Source organism: Sphaeramia orbicularis, chromosome 7, assembly GCF_902148855.1.
Source record: "Sphaeramia orbicularis chromosome 7, fSphaOr1.1, whole genome shotgun sequence".
NCBI classification, from domain to species: domain Eukaryota; kingdom Metazoa; phylum Chordata; class Actinopteri; order Kurtiformes; family Apogonidae; genus Sphaeramia; species Sphaeramia orbicularis.
In genome coordinates this window covers 1,226,218-1,244,014 of record NC_043963.1, presented here as the reverse complement: position 1 = coordinate 1,244,014, position 17,797 = coordinate 1,226,218, and the positions used below count along the sequence as shown (strand labels likewise).

Below are 17,797 nucleotides of genomic sequence, written 5' to 3'. Positions count from 1 at the left end.
TAACCCAGTTTTGACCCGGTTTAACCCGGTTTAACCTGGTTTAACCTAGGTTTACCCTAAGCCTGACCCTAGTGGACCAGAGATCAAACAGACTAAAGTTCAACCTCTGCTTTGTTAAAGTTGAATCCATCAGACGTTGATGCGTCGTCATATTCAGAAGATGAAGCTTCTGGAAACCGACAGAGAACTGAACCTCACCGTCCTGAACACCAGGTTATTGGACCTTTCATCAATCAATCATAAAAAACCTGGTCCAGGTGATCCGCATCTGGTCCAGTCCCATCAACCCGGTACCAGCAGCCTGGAGCCTGGGCTCAATCAGGTCTGGGCCAGTCCGGTTCAGGTCCGGGTCCTGGTCTGGATCCAGGTCCAGGTCCAGGTCCAGGTCCAGGTCCAGGTCCAGGTCTGGGTCCTGGTCCCTGTTTACTGCCTCAGTCTGATGAACCTGTGTTTGATTTGCAGTGTCCTGTCGACCCCTGGTGGACCAACCTGGAACTACATGTGGACGGTCTTCAACGAGGTCCAGGTTTATTTATATTTAAGGTTCTGGGTCTGGGTCTGGTTCAGGTTGAGGTTCTGGGTCTGGGCCAGGTTCTGGTTCAGGTTCTGGTTCCGGTTTAGATTCTGGGTCTGGTTCTGGTTCAGGGTCTGGGTCAGATTCAGGTTCAGGTTCGGGTTTGGGTTCAGGTTCAGGTTCGGGTTCAGGTTCGGGTTCAGGTTCAGGTTCTGGTTCTGGTTCTGGTTTTGGGTCTGGGTCTGGCTCTGGTTCTGGACTCATGGAGGACCCTGCAGTCCTTCTTGTACCTGTTGGCTGAATGCAGACAGATCAGATCCTTCCATTTCAGTCTGAACCTCAGAATTCTTCTTCTGTTTTCTCTAACTGTTCTTTTGTGCAGATTGAAGCAGTTTTGGATCCAAACCTTCATGACCTTTGCAGAAACAGGAGTCCTAGGACCCGAACATCTCCCTGTGTCATCTCCACACAAACACGATGAAGCCTGTTCAGTTTCAGCTCAAACAGGCTGAACTCCGCCCCCTGTTGGACCCAGTCCACCGGTGCATGAGGTCTGATGTGGATCAATATGAACCGACACAAATCCACTATTGAACGGGACACACTGGGACCAGCTCAGATTAACATTCCAACATACCCACATGTCCGTATCTGCCCACATGTCCGTCTGCCCACATGTCCGTCTGTCCACATGTCCATCTGTCCACATGTCCGTCTGTCCACATGTCTGTCTGTCCACATGTCCGTATCTGCCCACATGTCCGTCTGTCCACATGTCCATCTGTCCACATGTCCATCTGCCCACATGTCCGTCTGCCCACATGTCCATCTGTCCACATGTCCGTATCTGCCCACATGTCCGTCTGTCCACATGTCTGTCTGTCCACATGTCCGTATCTGCCCACATGTCCATCTGCCCACATGTCCATCTGCCCACATATCCGTCTGTCCACATGTCCGTCTGTCCACATGTCCATCTGTCCACATGTCCGTCTGTCCACATGTCCATCTGCCCACATGTCCATCTGTCCACATGTCCATCTGTCCACATGTCCGTATCTGCCCACATGTCCATCTGCCCACATGTCCGTCTGCCCACATGTCCATCTGTCCACATGTCCGTCTGTCCACATGTCCATCTGCCCACATGTCCATCTGTCCACATGTCCATCTGTCCACATGTCCATCTGCCCACATGTCCGTCTGCCCACATGTCCGTCTGTCCACATGTCCATCTGCCCACATGTCCGTCTGCCCACATGTCCATCTGTCCACATGTCTGTCTGTCCACATGTCCATCTGCCCACATGTCCGTCTGCCCACATGTCCATCTGTCCACATGTCTGTCTGTCCACATGTCCGTCTGTCCACATGTCCATCTGCCCACATGTCCATCTGTCCATACTGGACAGTTGTCTTTTTTCAGATGTGTCTCAGTCCAAACATGTCGTCACTCTGAAAAAATGTGCTTCACTTTGGTTCCAACCAGGACGTCAGTATTCTGAAGGATCCACCAGCAGGGGGCAGCAGAGGGCAACGGGACACTGAGGGGTGTGTGTGTGTGTGTGTGTGTGTGTGTGTGTGTGAGACTCAAAGTGAGAAACAGAAAGAGCAAAACAAAGTGTTCATGAATGAATGTGCAGACAAATGTGTGTGTGTGTGTGTTTTAGTGTGTGTGACAGCCAAGGTTGTTTGTTTGTGGTCCAGTGTGTGTGTGTGTGTGTGTGTGTGTGTGTGTGTGTGTGTGTGTGTGTGTGTGTGTGTGTGTGGACACAAAGGCTCCATCCAGCCGTAGCGTCAGGGCTGCTGGTTCCCAGACCCTCAGAGCTCCAGGACACCCAGTCTCTGTGCAGCCTCCGGCCCAGACGCAGCAGCCCAGACGCGGACGCACACGCCGCCCCGGTCTCCTCCTCCTCCTGGAGCTCCACCGCTGCTCTGGATTAGTGACGGACCAGAAGGACCCTGGTGGCTTTTACAGAGGACCGGTTAGGATTGAAGGACATAGGACTTCGGTCCTGTCCGGGTGGACTACAGACGTGTTCTGGATCTGAGGCAGCTTCATTTGGGAACTTCAGGAAACTCTGGGTCAGTTTGAAGGGACATGAATGGACTTTAGTCCTGGATGGGTGGACTCTGAGGACGGGATGGTGTCTGGACCTGATGGACTCCCACTGTCACTTCATTTAGAATCTGGATTCAATCTGGTTTAGATCTGGATTCAATGTGTTTTAGATCTGGATTCAATCTAGTTTAGATCGGGATTCAATCTGGTTTAGATCTGGTTTAGATCTGGTTTAGATCTGGTTCTGATCCAGTTATAATCCAGTTTTAATCTGGTTCTGATCCAGTTGTAATCTGGTTCTAATCCAGTTGTAATCTGGTTCTAATCCAGTTGTAATCTGGTTCTGATTGAGTTTTAATCCAGTTTTAATCTGGTTTTGATCCAGTTTGAATCCAGTTGTAATCTGGTCGTCATGGCGCCGTCCGTCAGCCTCTGCTTGTGCTTGTGTTTGTTTTTCAACGCTGCTCGAAGCGTGGACCTGGACGACAGGCAGCGCCCCGCCCTCGTCAAACGCCCTCCCCAGGTCAAACTGGAGCCCCTCTGGTCCCCGGACCGAGGCCGTCCTCTGTCTGAGATGCTGGACTTGGATGTGGACCGGCACCGGCGTCTGGCCCGCGGCGCCGAGGAGGACGAGCAACAGTCCACCTTCAGCCAGTCCTTCGAGAACGACTCGGTGACGCCGCCGCAAGCGACCGAACTGTCCAACATCACGGGGACGGGGAATGACCACCATCACCACGGCAACGCTTCCAGGCCTGATGGCGACGCCCCCAGACTCTTCAACCCCTTCTACCCGCTGGTGGATGGCTCGTACGCTGCCTACGCCGTGCTGTTCCTGGCCGGCCTGGTGCTGGCGGTGGGCGTGGTCGGAAACATGGCGGTCATGTGCGTGGTCTGGAACAACTACTACATGAGGTCGGCGTGGAACTACCTGCTGGCCAGCATGGCCTTCTGGGACTTCCTGGTCCTGGTGCTGTGCCTCCCTGTGGTGGTCCTGAACCAGCTCTCCCACAGGAGGATCCTGGGCGACATCACCTGTCGCATGGTGCCTTATATGGAGGTGGGTGGAGCTTGTGCTTGGTTTGTTTCATGCCATTGGCTGTTGAAGGTTTTCACGTATCGTTCTTGAATGTTTCGTTTTTACTTTGACATTTAGACACGAAACCTTTTGAGGCTTTTTCCAAAACAGACTCCATTCATTGGTTCAGTGATTTCAACAGAAACAAAGAAAACGACCCTTTACGACCAAAGCGGTGTCGAAAACAGCTGATCCAAGCGCAGACCCAGTTGGTCCGGTCTTCTGTGATGGTCTGTTTTGGTCTGGTTCAGTTCTTGATCCAGGTTCAGATCCATTAAACTCAGTCTGTTTGTCAAACGTTCAAAACCTCAAATCCTTTCGGTCGTAGAAAAGCTTCTCAACAGCGGCGGGTCATTATTAGGAGTCCGTTGCCGTGGAAACCTGTTGCTACGTCAGCTGGAACGTCCTGCTGCTGCTTTCAGGGGCTGATGGGAACAAATTTGGGGCGACAGCGTTGTTTGTATGAAGTGTAACCTCTGGTCGCTCAGAGGGGGGTCGGCAGGTCTGTCTGCCAGGTCGGCCTTTGGACTCACAAAGTCGGCTTCGAGGCCACGTTGATGAGATCTGACTGAGATGAAGGTGAACCGGACCAAACCACACTGGACCGGACCAGACTGGACCAGACCGAGCCATGGACATACATTTACTCTAAACGTGTTTTTCCGATTGAATTTTTGCATCTGAAACATCTGTCGGTTTTCACCTTCCAGCGACTGTAGCTCTGAACTTGAACAACCTCTAAACTAACACCAGAACCAGAACCAGGTCCTGTTGGTGGTAAACACAGCAGAGACCTGATGTTTGGTCAGAGGACTATCTGTAAGCCGAGGTCAGAGGTCACATAATGAAACTGTTTTTATGAGGTGGTTTAGGTTCAACGTGGACTGGACCTCAGTTTGAAGGTTGTGGACAATGTCATGGCTTTATTAGAAGAACTGAGGAACTAAGGAACCGAGGAAGCAAGGAACCAAGGAACCGAGGAACCAAGGAACGCTGGAGATAAAAGTCAAGTTAGTTCCTAAGAAACCTGTCGTTCCACAAATCAGAAGTTTATGGGATGTTCTCATGGTCTTCTGCTGGTTCCGTTAAAGGCTCAGATGTTCCTACAGAAAGTCAACTTTGCATCAATGGGTTCAATCAGAGTTTTTCAACCTTTTGAACCTCCTGGCGCTCTGTGACAAGTTGTCGAGAACTGTGTGTGTGTGTGGGGGGGGCGGTCTGATGTAGATAGTGCCCCCCTCGTGACCCGGGGGGGCACAACAGATGTTACTGCCGAAGACAAGATGGGGGGGGGGGGGGGGGGCATGGAAATTCACCATTGACATAACTTGCTGCTTAATATTGACAAATATCCATTTCGGTTTTAGCCCCCCCCCCCCCCCCCCAGCTTCCCCCCCCAGCTTCCCCCCCGTTGAGAAACACTGGGTTAAATGATGAGAATTAAAAACCAAAGGAGTGAATCTGATCCACATGACCACATCCTCAGTCCTGAACCTCTCTAATTTACAGGTTTTGGATGGACCCTGGTCCATCCAGGGCGGTTTCAGTCTGAGGTCCATGAGTCCAACATGTCCAGGATGACCTTCAAACCAATCACCAATGAGAACAGTTGTAACCTTTGACACTTTGAGGTCATTTCAGAGCTGTACTTGGAATCAGTCATTCTCCTGGGGCCTCAGTGTCTGTTCTTCTGCTGGTGGACGTAGACTCCTGATGCAGAACCTGAACCTTTCTGTGCAGGTTCTTCTTACCTGTGCTAGTGTCTGAAGGGGTCTATCCTTTTTTTTGACCTTTTTCTGTTGCCGTCCTGTGCAGGTCGTGTCTCTGGGCGTCACCTCCTTCACTTTGTGCGCTCTGGGGATCGATCGCTTCCACGCCGCCACCTCGTCGTCGCAGCCCAAAGCTCGGCGGGTGGAGCGCTGCCGCTCGGTGCTGCTGAAGCTGCTGCTGGTGTGGCTGGCCGCTCTGCTGCTGTCCAGCCCTGAGGTCTTCCTGTGGCAGCTGAGCCAGGCGGTGTCGCCGTCCACCGGCCGCCTGGTCGACTCCTGCACCATCACGCCGTCGTCCCCGCTGACGCTCTACCTGCCTGACTCGCTGCACTCGCTGCTGCTCAGGTACCACCAGGTGAGCAAAGACACGCCTCCCAGTAAACACACATCAAACAGTAGCAGGGTACGAAAACATGCACTGATCCATCTTCGGTTCCATCTCCTTCACATCTGAAGCTCATCCATAATCCTTGTATTATTCGTTCTTTCATATTCAATTGAGAATCAAGAATCAGAAAATGAAAAAAACAACTCTTTATTTTATTATTCGTGTACAAATTAAAACCCAAAAATCAAAAAACAAGTTGTTTTTCATTCTTTTGATTGAATGCACAGATTAAAAATTGGAAATAAGCAAATGGACTAAATGTCGGGTTTCATATTTACATTTCTGATATCCGATTTGGTCAGTGCTAAGTCAGGCACTGGCTCCGAACCAGCCCAGGAACCTGTTTAGTGGAAATGGGGAAGGATAACATGACAACTAAAAAAATATATATAATAAAGGATAAAAAATAAGAAAAAGAAAGAAAGAAAGAAAGAAAGAAAGAAAGTGTAGTGGTTATGTTAGTATTTTATGTTATGTTAGTATTTTTATGATCACACGAAGAAGTCAATAACTTCCAGGTCAGACCAAATCGGATATCAAAAATGTCAACATGAAACCCGACATTTAGTCCAATTGCTTATTTCTGATTTTTAATTCGTGCATTCACTTGAAAGAATGAAAAACAACTCGTTTTTTTATTTTGATTTTTAATTTGTACATGAATAATGAAATAAGGAGTAATTTTTTCGTTTTCCGATTGCGCATTCTTAATTGAATATGAAAAGAGCGAATGATACTTGGATCATCCATGTTCCCTCCAGTTCTGGGCCTGGTTTTAGACCTGTTTCCACAGAGACCTGGGTTTGACTTCAAGCTGGATTCAGGACCTTCGAGACCAGCTTTATCAACACTGTGTTTTAGTGCTGACACTAACGACTAGTTTTCTAACGATTAATCTTTCAACTAATTTTTTGATTAGTCGACTGATCTAAAAGACTGATTTATAAAAAATCAAGTGTTTGTTATTTTGTGTCCATTTGATTTTGAAAACAAAACACTATGAGTCTCCATGAGTCCAACATGTTGCACTCATGGACTTCTGACTGGTTCTACTAGTTCTACTGGGTTCTAGTGGTTCAGTGGGTGTACCTGCTGATATAGGTCTGACTGGTTCTACTAGTTCTACTGGACTGTGTTTCAGGGTCGGATGTGGTGGTGTTTCGGTTGTTACTTCTGCCTCCCCGTCCTCTTCACCATCCTCTGCCAAATGGCCACTCGCAACGTCAACAGTGACTCCAGCTCCACCCAGAAGCAGCGTAACCATGACGACCGGTCCTCCAACCAGAAGAGGCAGCAGCACCAGGCGGTGGAGCGCCAACTGAACTGCACACTGTTAGCGTTAGCCGTGGTGTACGGCGTCTGCGCTCTGCCCGAACACGTCTGCAACATCACGCTGGCCTACACGCATATCACCGTCTCCGAGGAAACGGCAGCCATGCTGGCGCTGTTACATCATTTCCTGTTGTTCTTCAAGTCAGCGGTGACGCCAGTGCTTCTGCTGTGTCTGTGTAAGGTGAGTGGGAGGGTTCAACGCCGTCAACCGCATCCACAGTCCTGACGGGGTTTGACCTGAAGGACACGGGGGCGCTTTTGGGGGGTTTGGGGGGGGGGGGCTGGGATGCTTTTGGGGGGTTTGGGGGTGGGGGGGCTGGGATGCTTTTGGGGGGTTTGGGAATGCTTTTGGAGGATTTTGGTTTTTTTGGGGGGGGGTTTGGGGTTTTTTGGGGGTTTGGGATGCTTTTGGGGGGTTTTGGGGGGGGTTGCGTTGCTCCTCCTGGGTTCAGTTCCTCACAGCAGAGCATGAGGACATTATGAATGAATGGTAGGCTGATATGAGACGTGGTGGACAGGCCGGGTGCAGGTGCGGACCAAGGTTATAATCATTAACGAAAACTAACGAAATGATGAAGACTAGAATTGAACAAACATTTTCGGTGACTGAAATAAATAAAAACTATAATTAAAAGAAAAAAATGATAACTAACTGAAACTGTTATTGTGTGTCTACAAAACTAACTAAAACAGATAAGAATTATGGATAAAATTCCCTTCGTTTTAGTCTTTGTCAACGTCGGATTAATATGAAATCGATTTATTTTGCTTGAGCACTTTTAGCCAGCAGCACCATATGGCACTTTATGGTCCGTCACTTGTGGTTTCCAGTCATCTTCTGGTCCCCACTCTACCTGGAAACATGGAGACCAAAGTTGGGAGAAAGCAGCAGAGTCCTGTCTGGGATTTATTTGAAAATGACGAAGAAGGTATGAAAAAAATAAAACTAAACCAAAACTAAGCATCCATCCATCCATCCATTATCCGCCACTTATCTGGGGCCGGGTCGCAGGGGCAACAGTCTGAGCAGGGACGCCCAGACTTCCCTCTCCTCAGACTCCTCAGACTCCTCCTCCAGCTCTTCTGGGGGGGATCCTGAGGCGTTCCCAGGCCAGCTGAGAGACATAGTCTCTCCAGCGTGTCCTAGGTCTTCCCTGGGGCCTCTCCCGGTGGGTCATGCCCAGAACACCTCCCCAGGGAGGCGTCCAGGAGGATCCAAAACAGATGTCTGATCCACCTCAGCTGGTTCCTCTGGATGTGGAGGAGCAGCAGTTCTACTCCAAGCTCCTCCCTGGTGGCTAAGCTCCTCCCCCTATCCCTAAGGGTGCACCCAGCCACCCTGTGGAGGAAACTCATTTGGACCACTTGTATCCTGGATCTTATCCTCTTGGTCCTGACCCAAAGCTCATGACCATACGTGAGGATAGGAACGTAGACTGACCGGTAAATCGAGAGCTTCGCCTTTAGGCCCAGCTCCTTCTGAACCACAACAGACCGATACAGCGACCGCATCACTGCAGACGCTGCACCGATCCATCTGTCAATGTCACGCTCACAAAACTAAGCATTTAGAAGAAAATGAAAACAAAATAAAAACTAGCAAACCTGCAGCAAAAATGAATTAAAACTAACTAAATTAGAGAAAAAAAGTTACAACTAAATAAAACTAAACTATAATGAAAAATCCAAAACTATTCTAACCTTGGTGCAGACCTTCTGATGGACCGGTGTTACTAAGTGTTTGTCAGTGTCCCTCGGTGTTCCTCAGTGTTCCTCTGTGTTCCAGGCGCTGGGTCAGGCCTTCATGGACTGCTGCTGCTGCTGCTGTCAGGAGTGTCAACCCGCCACGGCTCAAGGTTCTCCAGGTTCGGCCAAACTGAAGGCGGCCAATGAGACGTCCATTTTCTTCGACAAGGCTAAAGACACGTCAGCCATCTTGTCCATCTCCAGCTAGAGCCCCCCCACCCCCACCCCCTTGTTTCACATCATCCTTCCTCTGTCCCTTTCATTCTTAGTTTTCCAGTTTCCTTTGCCTTCCCTGTGAATCCCTCTTGTCCTTTTCTTGTCCATTCGTCCTCGTCCTCCTCTCAGTCCCCTTTGTTTGTATGATGTTCCTCTGTGGACTCGGGGTTCCTTTGTATGATGTTCCTCTGTGGACTCGGGGTTCCTTTCCTTCTGTAGTCAGAATATTGAAATGTTGCTGTACTTGCACATTCCAGCTGTTGTAAAAGCAGGAGCTGTCGATCTGAACGGACCATCCTTCAAAACTCGGACAGAAAAACCACACATTCGGTCCTGGACGTCTTCCCTGGTCGGACATGTTGGGAGGAGGCGGTGCTTCTTAAAGGAACAGGTGTTGAATGTTGATGATGGATCAGGACGTGAGCGGCTGCAGAACTGAACGTTCCACCGGTCTTTCATTGTGTCCAGGTCCAAAAACCCTTCCGACAGCTGACGTTAGCGAGCGTTGGTGTCGGAGAAAAGATTCTAAGATAAAACAAAACCAATTCAGGATGTGACGGTACACGACGCTTCGACACTGACCACAACACTTTGATGACATTTAAAGAATGTTGACTAGTCTGCGCAGGGTTAAGTCATGATAACTAGTACGACTAACTCCCACCAACCGTCAGCTCCGTTACATCATCAGATAAAAATGAGATGACCGTTGGACTTTACGATGAACGTCAGTGGGTTCGAGTCCAGCTTCAAACCGAACCCAGGATGTTCCTGAACTGGGCTTTAGATTCCAACCTTTAGATTCCAGTTTTTCGATTAGAAACGTAATAAAATGTAGATGAGGTTCATTCTGCAGCCGCTCAGACGTAACAAATAAGAAGAACCACCTGGAAGTTGAAGAGGTTTGATGGAACGTTAGCAGGAGTTTGTTCCACAGTTAAATCTCCCACTTTCTGTTCATTATTACATAAAATTTACAGGAATATCTGATTTTAGTCGTACGAGTAGTGGAAGACAAAATGTTACTAATTTAATGTCAGAAAACTGGAGTTTCTTATCCTTCATTTACGACTTTCATCTCAGAGAATACCTTTTGATTGAAATATTAAAATTCTATCGTAGATCAGATTTGTTTTTTTTTTCTACGTATGTTGGGTGAAACTTCCACCTGAACCTGAGGCGGTCCAGGTTTACGGTGGTCCAGGAGGACCGGGTACCTGGAGGAGGAGACGTTTGTGTGAACAGGACTCTGACGTCCTCCAAGATGAGGCGTCTGTTTGTGCAGACGTACGTCTGACTTTGTAGAAACCGAGTATTAATGTGTTTAACTGTGAAAAACGCTAACATACGAGTAGAAGTGCGACTAATGACGTGTGTAGAAATGGAAGAATAGTCATGTTGATGAATCTGTCTAATTCAGAGTCAGTAAATTCATGGTTTTGTGACGTTAATGAGTCTGAAACATGTTTTTTTTTTTGTCTTTAAAACTGAAACGGTCATTTTCTTTGGTGGAAACGGCTGAAGGTGGAGGAAGTGGAAGTCCAACCCACAAAAGACGAACTCATGGATTTTCCACAATAGGCCCTTTTCCACCGCAGGAACTTTTGCAGGAACTTTGAGCATTACCCTGAACTTTGTTTGCTCCGAAAATTACCCGGGTAAATAACTTTCCCTCAGCCACAAACTTTCCCCGAACAAGTTCCTGGTAGGGAGGTGGTACTTTTCAGATTTCCGGGAACTCTTAGGGGCGGGGCTGTGTGCTGGAGAACGCTGAGTGGTGGACTATACTTGCAGTGTTTACGCATTCCGTTCACCTGCGCAACTTAATTCATTCTAAACAAGCTTTGTATTTTGATAATTTGGAAAATGGACCATAAGAGAAGCTACGACAAGTGGACGGACGACGAGGTCCAGGCTCTGTGGAGCGTTTTTTTGCAGAGGAGGAAATTCAGACGGACTTTGACTCACCGACACGAAACGAGCGAGGTTCGAGTCAAACCTGTCAGAGCCAAATGCAAGACACACGTGTAAAGAAATACGAGGAAAGAAGAAGTAACTTATGCAGGATTAAAAGACGTTCCTGGTAAATAAGATCCTATTAATAAAGTTCCTGGTAAATAAGTTCTTGATAATAAAGTTCCTGGTAAATAAGTTCCTGGTAATAAAAGTTCCTGATAATAAAGTTCTTGGTAAATAAGTTCCTGGTAATAAAAGTTCTTGGTAAATAAGTTCCTGATAATAAAGTTCCTGGTAAATAAGTTCCTATTAATAAAAATCCTGGTAAATAAGTTCCCGGTAAATAAGTTCCTGGTAATAAAAGTTCCTGATAATAAAGTTCCTGGTAAATAAGTTCCTGGTAATAAAAGTTCCTGATAATAAAGTTCCTGGTAAATAAGTTCCTGGTACGCCCACGCCCAGGTCTGACAGTGTTTCAGCTGATGTTCTGTACCACATCTACACGGATCCAGTATCTGTACAAACATACGTTCTCGTGGGTTCTCTGTAGTTTACATTGCTATCAAAACATTCTTATTGAGTTCTAGGTTCCAAAAGTCACAGTATGAGACAAATGAAACCAGTGTCCCTGTCCATCAGCGTCTGTTCTATGTGGATCAGAACCAGGTGAATGGGTTCTATGTCAGGTTCTGTTCTCTGTTCCAGTCCCGTGGTTCTGTTCTATGTTCCAGTCCTGGTTCTGGATGCACATCAATCTAACTATAGAAGTGGGTGGGACTTTCACTGGAGGAGAACTGAACTCATCCAGCCACAGTCCAGATCTGACTTCTATCAGTGACCACTAGGAACTAGACTGATATCGGGAACCAATGACATGTTCTAAAGCATCAACAGATGGACTGGAACCGGAGTAGAAGGAACGGAACAGTGAACAGCCAAGGGCACAAGGAGGTCCAAGGGGACACTGATAGAAGTCAGCCTCTGACACAGAAGACCGCCATGAAGACCACCATGAAGACCGCCATGAAGACCACCATGAAGACCGCCATGAAGACCACCATGAAGACCGCCATGAAGACCGCCATGAAGACCGCCATGAAGACCGCCATGAAGACCACCATGAAGATGAAGACAAAGCTGACCTCAGCGCCTTCACAACAGGTCCTGACTGTTCGGCCTCTGAGCTAAAACATGCACTGACATCATGTGACCTTAGTTTGTGGTAGCTGTGACCAGGCGGTGGCGCTGAACCGAGTGTACGACGTTAGCGTTGAAAACAGGAGGTAAGTGTCGGACGGTGTCGGTACTGGATACGTGGACATGTGACCTTCTACTACAGCGTCGTACGGACGCTTCAGGTTTGTACAAATTATTTACAAATGAAGAAAAACTGCAGGAATCAACGAGGATTAAGTTTGGACGAAATAAAGTCTGAGAGAAAAACAACAAGACTGAAAAAGTCTGAAGTGAAAAACGGACAGAGGTGAGGATTTAGGAGCCAATTAAAAACCAGAGTAAACCTTTTCCTCCTCTCCCTCCTCCTCCTCTCCCTCCTCCTCCTCCTCTCCTCCTCCTCCTCCTCCTCCTCCTCCTCTTCCTCTTCCTCCTCCTCTCCTTCTCCTCCTCCTCCTCTTCCTCCTCCTCCTCCTCCTCCTCCTCTTCCTCTTCCTCCTCCTCTCCTTCTCCTCCTCCTCCTCCTCCTCCTCCTCTTCTCCCTCCTCCTCCTCCTCCTCTCCTTCTCCTCCTCTTCCTCCTCTCCTTCTCCTCCTCCTCCTCCTCCTCCTCTTCTCCCTCCTCCTCCTCCTCCTCTTCCTCCTCTTCCTCCTCTCCTTCTCCTCCTCCTCCTCTTCCTCTTCCTCCTCCTCTCCTTCTCCTCCTCCTCCTCCTCTTCTGTTAGAGTTGAACAGTTCACATTTATCTTCTGCTCCTGCTCTGAATATCAACGACTGGACCGCTGTCCCGTTGCCATGGAAACCAGGACCCATCCATGCACAAACACACACACAAAGGCTCACACAGACACTCTTTTACAAACTCTTTTCTAAACACAGAGCCCTCCTCCTCGTTTCCACGGCGACCCACCATGGGATATCCATGTTCCAGGGGCTGCTGGGAAATGGAGTTTTCTGAGCCAGAGGTTCATCATGTGGACCTGAGCTGGTTTTGGTCTGGGGGGGGGGTGTTCATTTCTCACCTCTTATTTCTCTGGAGGACGACGTCTCATCCTGATCCGACCTGATCCACTGGAGTCTGAGCTTCTGCACAAATCGTCTTTTCTTGGTGAAATTGTTTTGTCCTTTTGGGTCAAAATCAGACGAAGACAATGATGGAAACATGACGTCAGGTCCAGGTCTGAGAATGGACCGGGTCCAGGTCCAGGTCTGTGAATGGACCGGGTCAAGGTCCAGGTCTGAGAATGGACTTGGTCCAGGTCCAGGTCTGAGAATGGACCGGGTCCGGGCCCAGGTCTGAGAATGGACCGGGTCCAGGTCCAGGTCCTGTTGGTCTCATTAGTGCTGAACAAACAGTCTCTGTTCACTAATGAAGACACCAGACACCGTCCTCTGGTCATAGGACAGAGTCTGGGGGACGAGCTGGACCAGGACCAGCTCCACCACCGTTACGTAACCAAAGGTCACGGGTTCGAGTCTCTCCTTAAAGAGCTCCCATCAGGGTCCACATAGAGCTGGACCAGAACAAGGACCAGGACTAGTTCAGAGGAGCAGCGTCTGCAGAAGAACAAACACAGAAGGACAGAAGAACAGAGAGAAGAACAGAGGTAGAAGAACAGAGAGAAGAACAGAGAGAAGAACAGAGAGAAGAACAGAGAGAAGAACAGAGATAGAAGAACAGAGAGAAGAACAGAGATAGAAGAACAGAGATAGAAGAACAGAGAGAAGAACAGAGAGAAGAACAGAGATAGAAGAACAGAGAGAAGAACAGAGATAGAAGAACAGAGATAGAAGAACAGAGATAGAAGAACAGAGAGAAGAACAGAGATAGAAGAACAGAGAGAAGAACAGAGATAGAAGAATAGAGATAGAAGGATAGAGAGATAAAGACACAGACAGGCACAGGACAGACAGGAGGACAGGAGGACAGGAGGATGCCATGAAAGGACCCAGTGCAGTGAATGAACCCTCTTCAGTTTTGGCTCCATCTGACTGATTCACTGACTTTGTCAAATGTGAACCTGTGAACCTGGACCAGCTGTGGGTTCTGGACTGGTCGTCATAGCAACACCATGCAAACATACTGTTAATGTCACCTCTGGTACAAAGGCAGAGGAAGAAACTCAACTGTCCAATCATTTCTGAAATCAGTCATTATCTTCAGATTCGACCTTCACTGGATCTGAGCTGAAAACAAAACTGATCTGGGATCTGCACCCCCACCAAGAAGGGACCACAAACAGTTCCTCAGGGTACATGTTTCTGTGTGTCTGTGTGTAGTTGTGTGTCTGTGTGTAGTTGTGTTGTGGACTCATACTAATCTGACCTGAATGTCTCTCTCTCTCTCTCTCTCTCTCTCTCAAACCAACAGTACAATGGTTGGTTTTGTTCTGTGGGAAAACTGATGAGGGCCGTGGGGGGGTGGGGGTGGGGGGGTCACCATGGAAACGAACCCAGGTCTGGATGGAGACCGGCTCGGTGAGACCACCTTGTACAGACAGGAAACGCTGAGGCCTGGGTCTTTGTCGACGGCAATAAAAGTAGTTTCACACACACACACTGAAAGAGAAAAGAGGCGGGGGGGGGGGGGGGGGGGGGGGCAGGATGGATGGACAGCACCACTTCACAGGGTTTTCTCAGTGCGGTCACGTCACAGCCAAATGACCAAATGACCGGCTCTTTCTCTTCAGGTGGGTTTTGTCTGTGATTTAGAACGTCTGAGAACCCACAGATCCACACAGAGGACGGGGACACCCCAGTCCTCCACCGGTGGACGGACGGGGACACTCTGGACCGCTGAACTCCACCTTAGAACCACATCCTTATAATTACACACAACTATATTTTTCCACTTCTGTATAGTTAATTATCATATTGATTATATTTTTACATATTGTTTCAGTTTTGTCTTTAAGTGCTGGTATTTTTTATTCTCCTTGAATGCAGCAACTGGAACATCCCATAATTTCCCCCTGGATTAATGAAGTATTTGACTCTGATTTTGTTCCAGGCTGTTTTAAACTCAGTTCCAGTCTGTTGGACGGTGTTCAACTGTACTGGTGCATTATGGGATGGACTGGTGCTGCCTCCTGCTGTTCAAACACTGGAACTGCACCAAACACAGGCCACGCCCACTGACTGTGGACATGACAGAGGAGCTTGTGTTCAACTGATTATATATACACACGTTTTCTATTAATCATTTGTTTATAAAATGTTATAAAAAATGTCGTTATTGAACGTGTTCAGTCAAAAACACATTTATTTACAGAAGAAACACAAACAGACTGGAATGAACTGATCAATATTATCAATCAGACACTTAATGGATCAATAATATGAACCTGTGATGCTTCTTCTTTAATACTGTCGTCATGGATTATCCAGTTTTTGTCATAAACAAACACACTTCATGTGGTTTCTTCGTATATTTTATTAGTATCGTACACAAGCATGTTTCTATTCAAACACAGTTTATCAATAGAACCCAAACAAATGTACAAACAGGTTCAAACTGAGGCCCATCCAACACCTGGTCCTGGACCTGGACCTGCACCTGGACCCAAAACCAGCACCAAACTTTCACCAATCCAGACAGAACCGGGTTCTACCAGGTCTGAGCTGTTCAGAACTACACATTTAAAGTTCAAAGTTATTGTTACTGGTGGTTCTTCTGGGTTCAGCTGGACTGGTTTAGCTAAACCAGTCCAGCTGAACCCAGAAGAACCACCAAGAAGAACCATGACCTGAGCCAATGAGAACCTACAGACATCAAGGTTATTATCATTTCTTTGTTCCTTTAAAGTCGTCATTGGTTGGAACTAATGACGTGATGGACAGGAGGGTCTGCAGGGTCTGGAGGGTCTGGAGGGTCTGGAGGGTCTGCAGGGTCTGGAGGGTCTGGAGGGTCTGGGGGACGACATGTGGACTTAATGGGTTTGTCTTTTACATCGTGGTTTAACTTCCAGACAAACTCAAAGGTGAAGCTGACACTTCATGTGATGAAGATGTGAAAAAGCATCACTTTAGCTCCATCCTCCACATGTAGGGGCAGGGGTCAGGGGTTAGGGTCAGGGGTTAGGGTCAGGGAAAACCACCAAATCAGGAGGGTCTCCTGTCTACACCGTCCACAGTCGCTGCGGTAACGAAACTCCGACAGCTTAAAACCTGGTGTTCCCTGTTCTGGGTTCTGTCTGGATTTCATCGTGTTTCGATGCTAGTTCCACTCAAATCCCCTCAACAACAGTGCAGACGTCCCATCCTCCACAGCTGGACTGCTATGCTGCGTTTCCACTACCTGGTACCGACTGGACTGGACCTTTTTGCGTTTCCATTACGTAAAGGTACTTGGTACCTGGTACTAGTTTTTTGGTATCATCTCCGCTGTGGTTCCCAGACTGGGGAACAGATACTAAAAGGTGCTGTGTAAATACCGCAGACCACTGATTGGTCAGAGCTGTGTGTGCCCCGCCCTTTTCCAAACCCAGAGGCAGACGTTGACAGTAAACATGTCTGCGGGGGAATCCACATGAGGACAGAAAACTGGAAAACCACACCCTGGTCGGTCCAGGAGGTCCACACCAAAACATTCAGCAGGACTTTGACCAGACAATACAGAAGGAACGTACCGCATCGCTATGACGACCAGGTACTGTCAAGTGGGTTGTATCCTGTAATGGAAACGGTCTGGACCAGGACCAGGACCTGGTACCAGAGCTGAGTCCAGCCAGGTCCACATAGTGGAAACGCGGCATTAGAAACATCGGATAATTGGCCGTTCAAACCTGACGGTCAGAACCAGCACATGTCAGGTTCACGCTCAGACTCTGGTTTATCTGTTGGGTTGGTTCTGAACCCTAACCCCGGTTTATCAGACCGTCTGTTGGGTGGTTGTTGTGATCATGTGACCCCGTGGTTCTGCCGGTAAACAGGTCAAAGTGGCTGGTGAGTAGTGGTCCTTCCAGTCCTTCTCTGGGTTCAGTTTAGGACTTTAGGACCGTCCGGAACCACCCAAACCTCATGAGGCTTCAGTCTGAGGACGGTCGTCAAGGGTTAACGGACCTTCATCCAATTAAAACTCAGGATCAGACTCCAGCGTTTGGATGTTCTGAGCTGAACTGGTTCTTGGTCCAGTGTTGACTCCGATGGTCCAAACAGGAGCAGGTCTGAGCTGAAGGGGGGCCCCCAGTCCTCATTAGGGAGGGGGTTTGAAGGAACTAGGGTGGAGGCGGGATTTCCCTTCGCTCTGCTGGGAACGTGTTCATATAGACTCCTCCTCCTTTTAACTGATGGGGGTTGGGTTTGAACCATGTCAGAGTCTTGGACCACAGGTGGACCTCATTCAGTCTGGACCTGCGGCGCCGAGTCCTGGGTTCGACCAAAACCCAACACAGGGACTGAATCTGAGCAGGACTTCCAGACAGGATCCCCCCCTGCAGCCGAGCCAGACCGACACCTTCAGACTCTACCAAAGATCCGGTCCAAGTGGACCAGAACTGAGTGGATCTGAACTGGTTTACCAACACCAGAACCGAGGGGATTGGACTCTAAGAGCAGTTTGGAGA

The 17,797-nt window shown here is 48.4% G+C and overlaps 1 protein-coding gene across 4 annotated transcripts; it reads left to right on the top strand.

The window, feature by feature from the left end:
- The first annotated feature begins 342 nt into the window (after positions 1 to 342).
- On the top strand, positions 343 to 10,563 carry LOC115422248 (G-protein coupled receptor 37-like 1). 4 transcript variants are annotated; one of them, XM_030138461.1, is made up of 5 exons: positions 343 to 349; positions 2,973 to 3,636; positions 5,470 to 5,778; positions 6,953 to 7,324; positions 8,930 to 10,563. In XM_030138461.1, exons 2-5 carry the CDS (start codon positions 2,989 to 2,991, stop codon positions 9,095 to 9,097), a joined length of 1,497 nt encoding a protein of 498 aa, XP_029994321.1. In that variant the 5' UTR covers positions 343 to 349; positions 2,973 to 2,988; the 3' UTR covers positions 9,098 to 10,563. The 4 variants fall into 4 exon arrangements, with proteins under 4 accessions (XP_029994321.1, XP_029994322.1, XP_029994323.1 ...); XM_030138462.1 differs by lacking the exon at positions 343 to 349 and adding an exon at positions 636 to 646; XM_030138463.1 differs by lacking the exon at positions 343 to 349 and adding an exon at positions 732 to 741.
- Positions 10,564 to 17,797: the final 7,234 nt, after the last annotated feature.

Bases quoted from the DNA above. Each gene is read 5' to 3' on its own strand.
- LOC115422248 (XM_030138461.1), top strand. From the start codon at position 2,989: ATGGCGCCGTCCGTCAGCCTCTGCTTGTGCTTGTGTTTGTTTTTCAAC. The intron at 3,637-5,469 runs GTGGGTGGAGCT...CGTCCTGTGCAG, and splicing joins GCATGGTGCCTTATATGGAG to GTCGTGTCTCTGGGCGTCAC. The intron at 7,325-8,929 runs GTGAGTGGGAGG...TCTGTGTTCCAG, and splicing joins TTCTGCTGTGTCTGTGTAAG to GCGCTGGGTCAGGCCTTCAT.